The sequence below is a fragment of the Sorex fumeus genome, unplaced genomic scaffold (genome assembly GCF_029834395.1).
Source record: "Sorex fumeus unplaced genomic scaffold, SorFum_2.1 ptg000033l, whole genome shotgun sequence".
Classification (NCBI taxonomy): Eukaryota; Metazoa; Chordata; class Mammalia; order Eulipotyphla; family Soricidae; genus Sorex; species Sorex fumeus.
Window position 1 is genome coordinate 16,228,874 of NW_026606090.1, and position 18,053 is coordinate 16,246,926.

The window sequence follows — 18,053 nt, forward strand, 5'->3', positions numbered from 1 at the left end:
TCTTTTTTTCCCCTTATGAGCTGGGGAGAAGGCAGTTGGGATAGAGAAGGGATCACTAAGTCAGTGATAGTTGGAGGGATTGTTCGGGATGGGAGATATGTGCTGAAAAGTAGATAAAGGACAAAACATGATGGCCTCTCGATAACTATTGCACACCATAATGCCTGTAAGTATAGAGAGAGTAAGACAGAAATTATCTGCCATAGAGGAAGGGGGAGGGGTGGGGCAGGGGGCAGAGAGGGATACTGAGGACATTGGTGGTGGAAAATGTACATTGGTAAGGGGCAGGCGTTTGATCATTGTATGACTGAAACTCAAACGTGAAAGTTTTGTAACTGTAGCTCACTGTGATTTGATTAAAAAAATCCCCAAGTTTGGTATTTTTATTCATTTTAACTAAATAAATGAAAAATTCCCTATCATAGTAAAAATCAGGGCTTTAATCTGGGAGGGTAAAAAAGCCTATAGTGACACACATTGGATATAGTTTGTAATCAGTGTATTAAGAAAGCATTCATACATTTCAAGAATTGCTTAAATTCTGATCTCTAGATTCAAACTGGTGAACATGACTTAAACATAAAATCATAATTTGCTGTACTACCAACATTACAGCTACTTTGGAGCACAGTTAGATGATTTATAGTAAGCCTGTAACATATCTAAAAAAGACCTTTTTATTTTATATATGCAAATAATTCTCCATGTAAAGGTCTTGTCACTTTAATTAAGTTTTGCATCAGAAGTCACTAATGATGCTTATTATGGTAAAGAGGGGAGAACGTAACCAAGTGTGTATTTTATATATATATTAAAGGGAAAAAAAGATAGCACAACACAAAGAAGTGCAATTCTACAAGTGCAAGCCATTAAGAAGCAGCATCAATAACAAATCCCTTCTTTAGAAAGGCATCTGTTCTGTCACTGATGCCATGAGGTCAATTATATATTCTGTCATCAAGTAACAGCTGAGGAAGAGAACGGTTGCAGAGGCATCACAAGAATCCCATTTAACACAAGTAACTATACAGACCAACACTATTCTAAAAATTAAGTTCTTTGATTGCCAGTCAAATACAGAATTTTAAGTTTCATAGTGTAAACATGTAAGGTCATACAGTGAAGGCAATACATATACCCAGCTTTTCAATCTAAGCTATTCCATGTACACAACTGAAATCAAGTACAAGGTATGGCTGAAAAAATGCTATGGGCAATTTGCAGACCTCAGTTAGACACCAGCAAATGAGCAGGACATGTACTGTCCCTGGAACTGAGGTGAATGTTTCATAGCAACAGACAAGGGAGTTGTTGGTCTGAACGGATGTTTTTGAGTCCCACATGCAGGAGCTTAAAAATCCTGATCATTCTCCCTTCTGGAAGTCAGCCATGACGTTTTACCCCGTGCTGCCTCTATTGTGCTCTCAGGCATAAGCCTTCAGATGTTTACAAGCTCCTTCCCTCAATTAGCTGTCAGCTAAGAGAGTTCTGGCCTCCTACAAATTTCTATTTCTCAAATATCAAAGGGCCTGGGTATTTGTAATATGATCATACTTTGCATGAAAAGAAAATGGTGGAGAAACATCACTGGGGACCTCTTTTTTATGTGATAATGAGGAAATAATCTGAGTAGTAGGGTTCCATTATGCAATCTCCACTGGTTAGCTTTTTCAGCCAAACCTGGGGTCCTTATCAGTGCAAAAGCATTTGGAGTGAGGCTAAACTGGAAGCTCAGGTTTGATCCGTGGCATTGAATAGTCCCCGAGCATCTCTGGATATCATGCCAAATCAAAGAAACAGAAAAAAATAAAATGTGTGCGTGTGTATGTGTGGGAGATTCTGAATTGATCCAATTAAAGTCAAAATAATATAATGTGACTGCTCCAAGGGAGGGATCCTCAGAAACAGGAACCTCTAACCAGCGTGTGTGTGTGTGTGTGTGTGTGTGTGTGTGTGTGTGTGTGTGTGTGTGTGTGTGCATGTTTAATTTTCTATGGAGTCTGTCTCAGGTTTAATGGGAAGGAAAGGGGGACAAAGTTGCATAAAAATTTGATTCTTTGATTAAAGACCTATTGATTCCACACTGTTAATCAAATGCGGCCTAAATGCAGGGCCATGAGTTTGCAGTTTTTCACTAGACAATTGGGAGCTTGATATTTTTTATTGGTTAAGGTCATGCAAAGGGTAGCAAAGTCAGAGTGGAAGGAAGTAGAAGAGTGGAGAGGGAAGAGGCAGACCCCGGCAACATGCAGGTACCACTGAGGACAGAGGGGGCATTTTCTTGGGATTCCCCAACTAGACTCAATTCCCCTTAAGCCTCGTTAGTGTATTGAAGATCCTGGGTAATGACACAGGAGTACAATATCTGAGCATCTCCCCTTGCTTATGTCTTTGTCCCCCATGGACATTAATGTTCAGAGCTATATTTAAATGAGGGAAGGAGGCTTGAGAGTTTCCACAAGGTGCAAATGAGCAAACTCAAGGCCCAACATGCCTTGTTCACCCACTTCTGGTGGAGCAAGTAGGTGGTCCTGTGAGATAGGCTTAAAGAATAATTACAAGGGTCTCACCAGGATGCAATCTGCCTTTTATTGTGTTGGTTCCAACCTCCCTTAACCCCCACTCCCTCAAAACAATTCCACAATAACCCCGTTTACTATTTGAATACGTAATTGCTTTTGTTTCTATTTCTGACTTTGGAGCTTTTGGAATTTTCTGCCAGCTGTACTAGCTCTTCTCAATTGAATATGCTGGTCACCTCTTACACACACACACGCACACACACACACACACACACACACACACACACACAATTTCCAGCTGGTATTGGAAAATGTCTAAGAAGGTATTTTTCATTGTCACAATGATTACGGACGCTCTTATCACTTAAAACCAGGAGCCTAGGGATGCTAAATATGTGGGTCAAGCCAGCGTAGAGTTTTCCCTGATGACATGCCTTCGAGGCCTCCTACAGACAGTGAGAGCCCTCTTGATGGGGGTTCATTTGATGCACAGGCCTATGAAGGCGTGTGCTAACAGGATTTGCTGACATATATTCTCAGCACGATGCCTCCTGGTGGCAGAAGCATCCTTCCTGCTGGAAAAACAGTAGGCTTGCTCCTTCCCCATTCTTTTTCATACATAAAGTAGAAAATTTTATACGAAAATCATAGATATTCACCTATGAACAGGTATGGTGCTATGTCCCTCTCTCAGGCGGTTTAGAGGTCACCTGAGTTTATCCTCTCAATTTGTCTTCTTTCTCAGAATTCCCTTTGTATATTGTGTTCTTCTGGTCTGACTAGATATCTTGTTTCCCAAAGCTGGGATCTCTCTCTTAATGTTCAAGGGTCATGTCTATTCTTGGGTAGCTTTCTCAACAGAGGATTATTTTCATAAACCAAAGAAATGTTGTTACTTTTATTTTTACTATAGTTTTATTGCCATACTGAACAGAAAACCATAACACAAAGAAGGAATATAGGTTAAATTAAATACAAATGGTAGTCACAATGGATGTTAGTATATCAGTCTGTGCTTTTCAGAAAGAATCAATGTAAAATAAAAAGATATAACCCAGCATAAAAACATCACTATTTGGAAATGACAGGATTCCAATACAGCTCGATAGAGATAATCTTTTAAGAAACATTTATATCTAGGCCAAGACAATTCAAAGAAATAGTATATAAACTTCTAAAAACCATTCTCTGCTTTTCTACACTGGAGAAGTCCATGTTTATCTTGAACTTGTATCTTTCATCTATATATTTTTCTCTCCTCCTATATCTCTAAATTTCTTTCAACAAAATGATTTTGCTTCACTAAATAAAAGAGATAGTTATAGGTATAATTTTTTTATAACTTTGCTATGTTTTGAGAGGAATAGCTAACACTAAGTTTACCACTGGTAGGAAGCGAGGAGGCTGTGGTCTCTTTAATCCAGGGTATAGCATTAATGCTGATGAGGAGACAGCAGAGAGTTCTTCTATTTGGTCATGATGCATTATGCCAAATGACCAAGCTAGAAATGTAGGTATAACTTCTAATTTATAGGAAATATAGGAAACTAGAGCAGAATAAATGATACCAGGAGTAAGGAACCAGATAATGTCTCAAAGGACATTTGGAGAATGTGAAAACTAGTCCTGAGGGGAAAGTGACAAAGGCCTTTTAAGAAACCAATATCAAGAAAGAGACTAAAATAGATTTAAGAAGCATAATGCTATAGGCTAAATTTTGTTTTTAACAAGATATCTATCTGGATCTAGACTATTCATGAGATAGTGAAAGCTTGGTATGGGATTATTGACTTTTCCAATTAAATTAAAAATAGCTGAAAAATTCATGTAAAAAATCAAGGAGCATATTGAAAATTACACACACCCACACATGAAGAGAACTGGAAATAATAGAAGATGCTGACACTATACAAATTTGTCCTTATTTTAGGCAAATAACTCAATCTGAAGTTTGAGCAATGGATTAATTAGTTAACAAATATTAAGCAAGCCTTCATTATGTGCTCAACCCCATTAGAAGCAATTGAGAAAGTAACAGAGTCTATAGTTAAGGAAATAAGATTAACTTAATAAAATTCTAGAGAATAATTTCATTCTGACCCATATAGCAGACTGGAAACCCAATTGACTTTGAGAAGCATGGTGTACAGTGGGGCCAAGTGTTCTGTAAAGTCTTCAGGTCAAGGTGATCAGAGATCTGAAGGACAGCAACTATCAAGGACATCTCTATGTGCCTGTGCATGTGTGTTTTCCACATGTTCATGCACCTGACATGGGTCTTGTCATGCATGTGTTGGAGTTAGCTGGCAGGTTTTGTCCGCAGATTTTTCTGCTATGAGTTTGAAATAAAAATGAATTTACTGGGGCTGGAGCGATAGTACAGCGGATAGGGCATCTACCTTGCATATGGCCGACCTGGGTTCGATTCCCAGCATCCCATATGGTCCTCTGAGCACTGCCAGAAATAATTCCTGAGTGGAGAGCCAGGAGTAACCCCTGAGCATTGCCGGGTGTGAACCAAATAGCAAAAAAAAAAATTTACTTTAGCTATCTTTTGTGGTTACTCCCTTCAGATTACTGTGATATATAAACATTTATCTTTTTTTAAAAAAGTGTTATTTATTTATTTATTTGTTAAATTAATTCACCGTGAGGTACAGTAACAAAAATTTCATGTTTGAGCTTTGATCATATGGTCATCAAATACCCATCCCTTCACCAGTGCACGTTTTCCACCACCAAAATCCCCAGCATCCCCACTCCCCTTCATTCCACACCTTCCCCTGCCTGTGTGGCAGACAATTTGCACAATACTCTCTTTCTCTACTTTACTTACCTTTGATATTTCTAGACCAGTCCTATCACCACTCACATGTCGAAAATGCAATGCTAGACAATGTGTTTTGTATTGCTCATTATGGATATAATATGTCATGTGGCCACTTTTGTTCACGCGCACTCTAGGAATTCTAAGATTTTAATATTAGGTTCTGAAGATCTCACTGCAACAAGTTGCTTGGGTCCAAGATTTGTTTGTGTGTCTCTGGATCGTGACCGTGTGGGAGCTTAAGTACATGGTGGGCAGATGTGGCGTCATCTTGGAGTCCCATCAGGGTAGGGAGAAGGAGAAGGGTTGACTCTTCCCCTGTCCCGCGAAAGTTGGGATTTGTTGTCACTACTACTCGTACCTGGAGCTTCTCGATGACTTCTAGAAAATGATGGCTGCCAGGGCTCTTAGAGGGGAGGCAGAGGGACAACACCTGCCCCCATCTGGAGCAGCCTAGTGGAGAAGGCCTATTGCAAAGTCCTGGGCCATCTCTGCAGCAAGTTGCTCGGGCCTGAGATTTGTTTGTCTAAACATTTATCTTTTTCCATGTGTTAAGCTTATCGTTGTCTCCCATTTAGCTGCAAGGAGATTTAAGCTGCACATGTAAATGTTTGACCTTTGCTGTATTTGTGACTGGTCAGAAAGAGGCTTGCAAATGAAAAGCATTTCATGGGGTGTTTTTCAAAATTTAAAACAGAATTAGATCTAAAACATCTTTTATAAGATTAGTACTGCCATTTACCTAGCAAACTAATGAGTCAAGTGAAGTTAAGTAATGAGTTAAAGTCAACAGTGCTCTCAATAAAAGGCAGAGCAGTGATTTGCACTTTGAATACACAATCCCACCAGGGATTTAAGTCAGGAAATCTTTCCTTGATTTTCATCACAATGTATTCCTGCAAATCCAGTTCTACAGTATTGATAAAGCAGATTACATTTCCTCAAAGGAATATAGTTACACTTAAAAGTTTTGTGAAAGTTCTGTATAGATCTCTACAATATAGAATTAAAAATTTATTGAATGAGATTCTGTTTTGTAATACTGTTAGTAATGGATTTTATGCACATAATTATGTACATAATTCTAATGTCAATCAAATAACATAGAATGTTAGAGCAGGAGCAAGCTTGGAAGGTCATGTGTTATGATTTCTGTTATTGTCAGGAAACTGAAGCCCAAAGAGAGCAAGTGACTTTTCTGACAGCTCCCAAGGTTTGGGTAGAGCTGCTCTAGAATCTATTGCTCTGGTTTACATTTTACTATGTTGCTTTTCTTGGATAATTCTAGTCAAAATGTGGAGAAAAGCAATGGATTATGGTTAATACAAGAGGATGAACTACAAATTTGGGGGATTAGTAGACCCAAAGTTCCATAATATATGCACATGGCTCATATAAATACAATTCTATGATACAAAATTGGTAGCTATTTAAACTAAATACACGGATTACATCATTTAAAAATTTAAAATATATACAAATGATTTTATTTTTGAAATTTAGAACTACTTTTGAAAGTGATCTGAATGACAAGAAATGCCAAAAGAACAGCTCAGACTACTTTAAAGTTTATTTCTATTATAATGTAATGGTTCTGTGTGTATTAAATGTGGACACTAGGAAAGGGTGTCCTACAGATCAGGAGGTTAATTAAAGGAACACTTTCCAAGAGGAGAGATCAGGGCACAAGAGAATGAAAGAAGTGACAACTGGCAACATCGGGATAGGTATCTGCCCAGAGCAGGAAAAGCAAACGAAGACTATTTTAAAAGTCTAGAGGATGGCAAACAGCTGGCTATGAAGCATTCCCACCATCTTACAATGGACTCGATTCCCCTATGCTGAACACAGGCTAGTATTAACTCCAAAAATCACCTATTTTTGTTTGGTTACCAATAGACTAGCAATTTTATTGCCAACGGTGGATTTACTGTGATTCATCATCTTTGTAGTTTCCATCTGTGTCCAAGAATCCAACAATCCATGCCACTCAATTCCTCTTTTGCAAACCACAGCACTCAAAATGAGAGAGAGAACAAAAGGGAATGCCCTGCCACAGAGGCAGGGTGGGATGGGGGGATGGGGAATGGGAGGGATACTGGGATTAGTGGTGGTGGAGAATGGGCACTGATGGAAGGATGGGTACTTGATCACTGTATAACTGAAACCCAAGCACAAAAATTTGTAAGTCTACAACTGTACCTCATGGTGTTTCTCTAAAAAAAAAGAATCCAACAATCTAAAAAATCAAGATTACTCATAGTCATTAAATAGAATATATCCACACTTTTTGTGATATGATACCACTACTGTTGATATATTTAGTTTCAGTCATAGCAGATTATACAGATTATAGCAGCTGGATTTAGACAAATACCACTTGATTCAAAACTAAATCTCTTAGATTCACAGCTAAGTCTCTTAAATTATCTTAGAGCAATCCAAGATGCTAAATTCATGCATACACATGTCTCCCAGCTGAACACTGAAGTGTCCTCGGGAGCAGAGAGGGCCGAGTCCCACCCCACTGAAGCCCTACCAGTCACACTCACACCTCACAGCTGCTGCGCCAACTTCACTGTTTCACAACCAATCTCTGCAGAAACAGGAAACTGAAAATTGTGGGCACACTGGTTTTTGGACTGAGAACTCTGCCTCCCTCTCCTCCTCATACTTCTGAAAACTCCAGCAGCTATGCTCACATCCCACAGATGCTGCCATGTTGACTCACCCACCAGTCCTGCTCTGTTGATTCACAACTAAATCTCCAAGGAGAAACAAGCCAAGCCACTAAGATTCATGGCTACATCAGTCTCTCCACTGAAAACTCTGGGCACCTCAGGGGGTATGCGGGCCAAGATCTACCAAAGCCTTGACAGCTACATTTACATCCCACAGCTGCTGACACACCAATGGTCCAATTCCATTGCCTCATAATTAATATATGCAGAGATACCAAACTGCAAAATTTCCAGGTGCACTGGTGTTCAGGCTGAGAATTATGGGGTCTTCTTAGAGTGGGGGCAGACAACTATCCCCAACCCTCCCCAATACTTTGGAAAGACCAAACCCATATTCCACAGCTGCGACATGTCAACTCACCCTGTCTACAGATCCTGAAGATTCTAGACCACCACACAATACCTCCAATTTCCACAATACTGACATCCCAGTAGGAGCACACCAAACTAGTAACATAGAATCCGGCTAAACTCAACAAAGAAAAGCAATAACCAATATGGACATTCCTTCAAAAGCTAGAAATGGAGCTTACATATGACCCCTTAATACCACTTCTGGGAATATATCCCTAAGATGCAAAAAAACACAGTAGAAATGACACCTGCACCTGTATGTTCATTGCAGTGGTGTTCACAATAGCTACAATCTGGAAACAATCTGAGTCCCCGAGAACAGACGATTGGTTAAAGAAACTTTGGTACATCTACACAATGGAATACTACACAGCTGTAAGGAAATAACATTATAAAATTTGCTTACAAGTCGATTGTCATAGAGAGTATCATGCTAAGTGAAATGAGTCAGAAAAAGAGGGACACACATAAAATGACTGCACACATTTGTGGAATATAAAATAACATAATATGAGACTGACTCCCAAGGACAGTAGACACAAGGGTCAAGAATATTGCTCCAGAGTTGGAACCTGTCTCATGAGATGAGGGAGAAAGAAGCTGGAATGCAGAAGTTATCACTAAGTCTATGATGGTTGGAGGGTTCATTCTGGATAGAAGATGTGTGCTGAAACTAGATAAAGGACCAAATGTGATAGCATCTCAGTATCTATATTGTAAACCATAATGCCCAAGAGTAGAAAGAAAGGGGAAATTGTCTGTCATAGAGGCAGGGGGAGGGTTCAAAAGAGGGGTTATACTGGGGACACTGGTGGTGGAAAATGTACATTGGTGGAGGGATAGTATTTGATGATGGTATAACTGAAACTCAAACACGAAAGCTTTGTAACTGTATCTCGCAGTGACTCAATAGAAAAGAATTAAAAAAACACACACACAGAAAAGTCAACTAGCAATAAACGGTAAATCCACAGACAAGGATTTAATGACCATATGGTGAGGTATAACAATTTTCATAAATTTTCTTTTACTAATGTATTATTTTTGTCTTTTTGGGTCACAGTGGGCAGTGTTCATGGGTTGCTCCTGTCTCTGCACTCAGAAATTACTCCTGGCAGTGCTCAGGGGGACCATACGGGATGCCGGGGATTTAATCCAGGCCTTCTGTGTGCAAGGCAAACGCCTTCCCCATTGTACCACCGCTCAGGCCCTGAAGTATTTTTGATAATCCTGTTAGCCAAAGTTGTAATAAGCAATATGAAATAAGTAATTGTGTGCCTGCTAAGGGGGCAGGCTTGCACAGTGATTGGGAATATGGGAAAAATGACAGAGGGAAGGGTACTCTGGAGCTGGGACTGGTGTTGGAACAATAAATGAAAATAAAACTGCACATTATCCTACATTCCTACTTTTGGGAATCTATCCAAAGAAAATAAAATCATTCCCTCAAAAAAACATTCATAATTTTTTGTTTGTTGCAGCATTATGCACAATAGTCAAATCATAGAAACCATGTTAAACGTCCACTGACTGATAAATGGTCACAGAAATTGTGTCATATGTTTATGCAACTCTTAATGGTGTTAGGCTTAATAAGAGATCTCCTTTACGGCAGTGTCCTAATAGTCTATATAGCCTTTGGTGGGTGGTTGGCCTGTTTGTCTAATTATATTCCAGGATATTTGTACACATTTCTCAAAGCATATCCTGGTTAAGTGATGCATGATTTTACAAACACACACACACACACACACACACACACTATACACATACTTACATTGCCCCACAACACTTCCTCACAACTGCCACAGGGTGGTATGATATAAATATCATAATATCAGCTTTTCTAAGGAAAAACTGTCATTTGTGACAACATGAATGCCTGAAAGACATTACTTTGATTTCAAATCCTGGAAAGGGTATTATGTTTTTAAAAATACTATTTAATGATCATGGTTAAAAGACGCCTGTCTTTGAAAACTCTTGAGCTCATTTGCCAACATGGTTTGGTGCAAGCCTCAGGCAACTGCAAGCAAACGTCCGAGCTCACAAAGCAGTGCAGAGAAGCGATCAAGAAAGACCTCAAAGAGAGAAGATTAGCAGTGCTGGCAGATGCGTCAGAAATCTGGAAAAGCATTTGCAATGCATGCCTGTCCTTCACCAACTACAAGACCAAGATGACTGCCCTCTGAAGTCCTGACGTATCTATCACATCTTCCAGAAGGGTAATGGAGAAGATTATCCATGACTTCTACTCGGATCTCTTTGATAGCCACGTCTACCTTCCCACATACCAAATTCCACAGGATGGATATGTCATTCCCAACGTTCTCCCTTCCAAAATCTGACACACCATTTCATTGGTAAAGAAGCAAACAGCACCTGACCCAGACAAGTTCAGATCCAAATACCTGAAGAACCTGCCATCAGTTCTCATCAATACACTGACTCAGCTCTTCACATGCTACCTGTCTGAATGCAAGGTTCAATCTCAATGGAAAACCAGCAGAACTGTACTATTGTACAAGAAGGGAGACATCCACGACATTGGCAACTATCGCCCGATCTGCCTGTTGTCTGCCATCTACAAGCTATTCACTCGAGTCATCCTGAATAGGATTGATAGAACAGTAGATGAAGGACAACCATGCGAGCCAGCCAGGTTCTGAAAAGGATTTAGCACAATCGACCATATCCACATGATAACAAAGCCCATTGAGGTTTCTCGGGAGTTCAAGATGCTGCTCTGTCTAACGTTCATTGATTTAAAGAAGGCCTTTGATTCTGTCGAGACAGAAGTGGTCATCAAAGCCCTAGCCAAACAGGCCGTTCAAACTCAATACATCAGGATTCTCCATGAGCTGTATTATGGATTCACTACCAGAATCTCACCATTCTACAAGGAAGTGATCATCCATGTCAAGAGAGGGGTTTGGCGGGATGATACCATTTCACCGAAACTGTTCAGTGCCACCCTTGAGAACATACTGTGATGACAGGAATGGGAAGAAATGGGAGTGAAGATAGACAGTAGGCAACTACACCACCTCTGCTTTGCTGATGACATCATTCTAATAACACCAAACATTAGACAAGCGGCACAAATGCTGGCTGACTTCGACTGTGAGTGTAGAATGGTCGAACTACAACTGAATCTCAGGAAGACAATGTTAATGAAAAACGGTCTTGTTCCTGACGTACCATTTGTTCTCAATGGAACGAATATCTCCGAGTGCAACAGCTATGTGTAACTAGGTCGAGAAGTCAACATGACGAATGACCTAGCACCTGAGTTATGCAGGAGGAAGAGAGCGGCTTGGAACGCCTTCAAGAACATCGAAGAAATAGCTAAGAGGACGAAGAACCTCTGGCTCCAGGCACATCTCTTCGATTCCTCTGTTCTTTCTGCATTAATATATGCCTCAGCAACCTGGGCCCTACAAAAACAGGATGAGAATGCTATTTGGGTCTCCCAAAGAGGAATCAAAAGAGCTATGCTTGGAGTATCATGTTTCACTCAAGGGAAAAAAAGAATCCAGAGTTCTGACCTCCAATGACAATAAAGAATCAGGGATGCTGTCTCATTTGCCAAGGCATCAAAAATCAGATGGGCTAGACACATAATGCAATTTGGAGATGACCGCTGGACTAGAGCCATTACCAACTGGAATCCACGGGACATCAAAAGATCACGTGGCTGCCTACCTACGAGATGGTCAGACTTCTTTGTCAAGACCCTGAACGATCGGTTTGAGGCTCTTCATGTTCCTGGAGCAAGCAGACGCCACTGGGCTACGCTAACACGAGACACGAGGGATGAATAGAGATGTTGCTGGTGCCCATTCGAGCAAATCAATGAGTTAGGAGATGTCAAGTGATCAAGTGATCAAGTGATGATCATGGTTATAATTACTTCTTGCAGTGCTTCAGATCCAGGTTAGGGACTCACACTTCAATCTCTTCCCCAAACTGGAGACATTATTCTAAGTGAAATACACCAGATAAAGATAGGGACTGTCTGATATTACTTATGTGAGATAAAGGAAGAAAGAAAATAAAGGAGGAAATAAAGAAGGCAAAAAAGGAGGAAAGAAAGAAAAGGAAGGAAGGGAGAAAGCAAAAAAAAATTAGGGAGCTGGTTTAGTTAGTGCAAAAGCCTGGAAAGCATGCTTCCCTTGCTGGGGAAGCCCTTAGCAAAGAGCTGGGGGTATTCCCTGAGAATCACTGTGCGGACCCCAAACCAAACCACAACAATATCAGCAAAATAAAAACAAAGGTCTCCTTGAATTATACGTAGTCCTATTAATTAGTCTTGGTCTCCAGCTTCTGGGGGGCATTAGAATACCAATAAGCAACAGTCCCAGTGTCTCTTGGCCTGTTACTTCAGGTCTGGACTTGTCACTTTGCCTGAACATCTGAGTAAATAAGGCCAGAGGCTGGATGAATGTCATAACTTACTCTCATGGCCCCTTGAATGAATTATGAGCAAACACAGTTACCTAGTTCAACTTCCTCCAGGACAAAATGGGTCCTTTGAGTGATCAGGTGTGCTTAAATAGCACATATATACCAGTTGGATATCAGTTTTAGGGCTTAATTTTATCTTCATGTGATATATTTTAGGTTGATCTGGAGAGTCTGTCTTAGTAGTAGCTACGCAGCCACATCTTCAACACGGGGGTAAAAATCAGAATTGAGCCTGTGACTGATGCAATAAGGAACAGACACAGGAAGATTCGATCAAGAACCTGAGCTACAAATTTCCAGTCTTGCACTACCTGCAAAAGAGAAAACAAAGGCATCTTATTCAAGTACTGAACAACTGTTTTGCAGTCAAACGAATAGCACTGAAGTTTGCAAAATGCTTCTAATATAATCCCTCTTTATTTAGGCTGAGATTCTTCCTGATACATGCTCTCCTAATAAAGACTCAGATGTCTGCTCAAAAACAGAAACCCAGAGGTTGAGTTTATGGGGATATTCTCAACATAAGACAGAAACAAAAGACAGAAACAGCAGAATCATTTCACTTGTAAACATTATTATTCATTTGTAAACATGACTGATAAAAATAGAAAATTTCTGATTTTTTACACAAATGAAAGCTAGTATCTCTTAATTGTTGTTACCTGGTATTACCTAGGAAAATGATTATAGATTTATAAATTATGAATTTTCTTGTCACAGACTTCTGTTCTTCTGTATCCATGAATTTTGATGTTGTAGCTTTGGAATAATGGCCACTGTCAAGGAAACCTGGAGAAAGCAAGAACCCAGTAGGGAAAGCAGAGACGGTTCCTCTGGAGGGAGGGCGGCTTGGGGCTCATGGGCAGCAAGTCCGGAAAGGAAGGTCAGAGCAGGAACAAGCTCCAGCTTCCAGGCTGGAGAAGTCTCCAAGCTTACTGTATTCTTTAAAGAGAATGTAAACAACCTCTTTCTATTCTGGATTTTGTAAAGATGAACTAGAATAGGAGGCTTAAATTCTAGACGTCACATAGGTGTGAATATGTCATGTAGACGTGACATAAGTGTGAATATTTCTAAACTTAAGCTTAGAGGTTTAGAAATGAAATCTGAAGGGGAGAAGGGATGCAAAACAGATGAAAATATCTAATCTATCAACTATAGGTGGTGGGATTATTGAATAATTTATCATATTTTGTGCTTTCTGTGTTTTCCAAGTCTCTTACCCTAATACCACTTTAAAAAGTTAAAGTTATTTAAATTATATTAGCATTAAACAATTTTATAGCAACACAAAAGTTCCTTAAGAATAGTTTGAAATATTCTAAAGCAGCAATATTTTTTTCCCAGGGCTTTACAATTTTTCAGTGAATGAAAGACATTATAAGAGAGGATATGCTAGGTATTGTATAATGTAAAAGGGCAGTTTCAAACATCCTTTTATAAATTTGTCTATGAAATCAGGTTGTTGGCACTAATTTCATTGATTTTAAAATAAAGAGACTGAAGCTTATATATATATTTTTAACCTTCTAAATTGATAGAAATATAACTTGATTTAAGCAATAGACCAGTTTCTTGATGCTAAATGTTTTATGTCAAGTAATGTTTTTATTCCACTGGGGAGGATTATTTAGAAGAATAGAAGCTAAAAAGATGAGAACTGACATTTATTGAATAGTTCTGAATTAGAAATAAGATTCTTTATGCCCATTTCTCTCTAAATACTAAGTATAGAAATATGACATGAATAATGCAAGAAAAATGGCCTAGACCAGAGTAACCAGCTTAAAATGTACAAGTGAATTATTTAAAAAATAATTTAAAGACATAAAATACACTGCTTAATCTACTGTGAATTTCCTTTGTTTGTGTGACTTTTCTAAACTTCTTCCAAAAAATGTACACTGACAGTTCTATTTTATGTCAGGGTTTGTTTTATATTTTAAGAAAGCAAATGCCATATTTTGTGAGTTTAAAAAGAAAAAAAATATAGCAAGGGAACAGCAAAGGGTCAAAGTAAGTAGAACTAAAGATTTTGTCTGTAGAACTGGGTGTAGGTCGTGGAGGGTGGTTAGCAATGAGGGCGTGGGAGGATGGAGGAAGAAGGGTTCTCTGGTGGTCAGTGTGATGATGGGATGATGTATTTACAAGAGTATGAGTAACAATATTGCAAATCCCTGTACTTCAATACGAATAGCTTTTAAAAAGTAATAGCCTTTTTTTGTAAATTGAGGGCAAATGTCAGTCTTTTGCCCTAAGTGGCAGCATCACCAGCAAAGCCACCAGCAAAGCCACTCACCTGGCGGATAAGATGCTCTCTCCTCACATGCTGGGAAATATACCTGATGGAGTCCGCGGCCCTTTCCAGGAAGGCAACCAGGCCTTCCTCCCCGCTGCTGCTCTGCCCATGCTGCTTTCTCCAGAGGGCTGTTCCTCTCCGGACGGGTCTGCCCACAGGGGGGACGCAGTGCTCCCCGCGGCCCTTCATACCCAGCATGCGGGGCAGCATCTGCAGGAACAGCCGCTTCAGCCAAGGGGCCGGCGGACGGTGTGTGGACGAGGAGCGGTGGTGGACGTTGATGACGAAGACGGTGACGAGGATGGACAGCGTGACGAAGACCATGATGAAGAGGAGGTACTCCCCGATGAGCGGGACGACCTTGGACGAGGACGGGATGATCTCCTCGATGACCAGCAGGAAGACGGTGAGCGACACCAGCACAGAGGTGGACAGGGAGAGCTTCTCGCCCTCGTCGGAGGGCAGGTAGAAGACGAGGACGGTGAGGAAGGACAGGCCGAGGCAGGGCACGAGCAGGAAGAGCGTGTAGAAGAGTGGCAGGCGGCGCAGCACCAGAGAGTAGGCCACGAAGGGGTAGTGCAGGGGACCATCAGCGCGCGCGCCCCGTGCCCCGCGTGCCCCCACGATCTCCCACTCGCCGTTGTCGAAGAAGTCCCTCCTGTCCACGCTCTCGCTGACCGGCACGAGGTCCACCTTGGTGCCGTCGTAGGTCCAGGACCCGAACCTCATGGAGCAGTTCTGCCGGTCGAAGGGGAAGAAGGTGACATCCATGGTGCAGGAGCTCCTGTAGCTGGCGGGCGGGTTCCAGACCACCGAGCCATTCCAGCTGACCATCACCTTGGTCATGAGCGAGCCCTCGAAGCGGCCATCGGCGCTGGGGATATGGAGCCCACGGTCAGGTCAGTGCTCCCTGCAGGGAGTGAGTGTGCGCGTGTGCGTGTGTGCACGTGTGCATGAGTGTGTGTGTGCATGTGGGTGCGTGTGTGTGCACTCGTGTGTGTGCGTGTGTGCATGTGTGTGCTCATGTGCGTGTGTGTGCATGTGTACACATGTGTACACATGTGTGCCCGTACATGCGTGTGTGTGTGTGATCGTGTGTGTGCATGTGTGCTGGTAGTGGTGAGGTTTGCTGGCTCTGTTTCTATACTATTTTTGTTTTTATTGTATTGCTTTCCTGATGCACTTTTTATTTATTTTATTTTATTGAATCCCTGTGAGCTACAGTTACAAAACTTCCATGTTTGAGTTTTAATCATACAATGAAGAAACACCCATCCCTCCACCAGTGTACATTTTCCACCACCAATGTCCTGAGTATCTTTTAAAGAAAATTTTACTTAAAGTTTTGTTCTTCTAATTTTCTTGCCAAAACCAGGTTCTACTTGGATCGGTGCACTTTTCTTTTGTGATACTTACTTTTCAAAGAGAACTATGTCAGGAAGCCAAAGAGATTCTGATGGAACTTTGATGGAATGAATGCCACCATATTCTTCAGGATTCCAACGCAATTTGTGGTCTGTCCATTCCTGCACAAAATTAACATACAGACACTGGAACCATCAAGTTTATGTTAATTCACTAATTGGGCATTTTCTAAATTGTTGGGGATTTTTTGTTTGTGTTTTGGGACCCAGATCCAGTGATGCTCAGGCTTTACTACTGGCTCTGTGCTCAGGGACCACTTCTGGCAGGGCTCCTGGGACGACATGTTGTTCCGGTGATCAAACTGGGTTGGTATGTACAAGGCAAGAGCCCTGTACTACCACTTTGGCTCTTTTATTTAAAAAATTATTCTGTTTTAGATCTTCTGACCCTGTGACTTAGATCATGACTTTGGTAGGATATTGCCTGAGCCTTGCTGTTCTCCACTCTTGCCCAGACCTAGTCACCTGTCCTGACTGAGGTTCCCCAAATTGCAATATTTCTTTACAATAGAGACTCAGTAACAAATGACACTTGACTATGATCTGTTTACTCAGCCTTCTTCCCTTCCTTCCCACCCCTTTCCTCCTCCTCTCCCCTCCCCTTCCTTTCCCTTCTGCTTCCCTCCCTTTTCTTCCCCTCCCCTTCCTTTCTTTATCTTTTCTCTCCTTCTCTCTTCCCCTCCCATCTTCTCTCCTCTCCCTCTGTCTCCCTGCCGTTTGTCTGTCTCTCTTTAGGGGACCTAAGCTGAAAACCAGGTCTTATACATGCATCACACGTGCAGCACAACTATTCTACTGTTCTTCAGATGACCTACATCCCCAGCCCTGTTTTCTCTATTCTAATTCAGTTTAATCTAATAAAGTTAGCCCAGTGATATCTTAATTTCATGAGTAAAAACTATTTCACAGGGGCTGGAGACATAGTAAAGGGGTTTAAAGAGGTTTAAGCACTTGCCTTACACATGGCTGACCCAGGCTCCACCCCAGCTCCACATACGGTCCCTTAAGCCCAGTCAGAAGTCCTTCCTGAGCACAAAACCCCAAGCACTGACAAGTGTAATCCAAGGAAGTGAAAAAAGAAAACAAATATATTTTGCTTTTTGTTCGATCTATGGTCTACTTTCAGCATGCATCTCTCATCCCAAGCGGGTCCTGCAACCACACTTTACTTGGCGTTTCCTTCTCTATTTGAGCTGCCTTTTCCTCCAGCATGTGAGGCCAGCTTCCAAGCCATGGAGCAAACCTCTTGGTACTCTTGGGTGCTAGTCTCCTATTCTGTTACTTTATATTCCACAGATGGCCACTCAATACCTTTATTGCAAACCACAACACCCAAAAGGAAAGAAAGAAAAAAAAGAGAATGCCCTGCCACAGAGGTGGCCGGGGGGGGGGGGGGGTGGGGTGGGATGGGGGGGGGAG

At 41.1% G+C, this 18,053-nt stretch overlaps 1 protein-coding gene across 1 annotated transcript in view; it reads right to left on the minus strand.

The window, feature by feature from the left end:
* Window positions 1–13,046: 13,046 nt before the first annotated feature.
* The window catches only part of CHRNB3 (cholinergic receptor nicotinic beta 3 subunit), a 29,964-nt gene continuing 24,957 nt past the window's right edge, over window positions 13,047–18,053 (minus strand). The window contains exons 4-6 of the mRNA XM_056116907.1: window positions 16,627–16,736; window positions 15,211–16,084; window positions 13,047–13,222 (exon numbers count right to left, since the gene is read on the minus strand). Coding sequence (XP_055972882.1) covers window positions 13,088–13,222; window positions 15,211–16,084; window positions 16,627–16,736 — 1,119 coding nt within the window. The 3' untranslated portion in view covers window positions 13,047–13,087. The remainder of the gene's footprint in view (window positions 13,223–15,210; window positions 16,085–16,626; window positions 16,737–18,053) is intronic.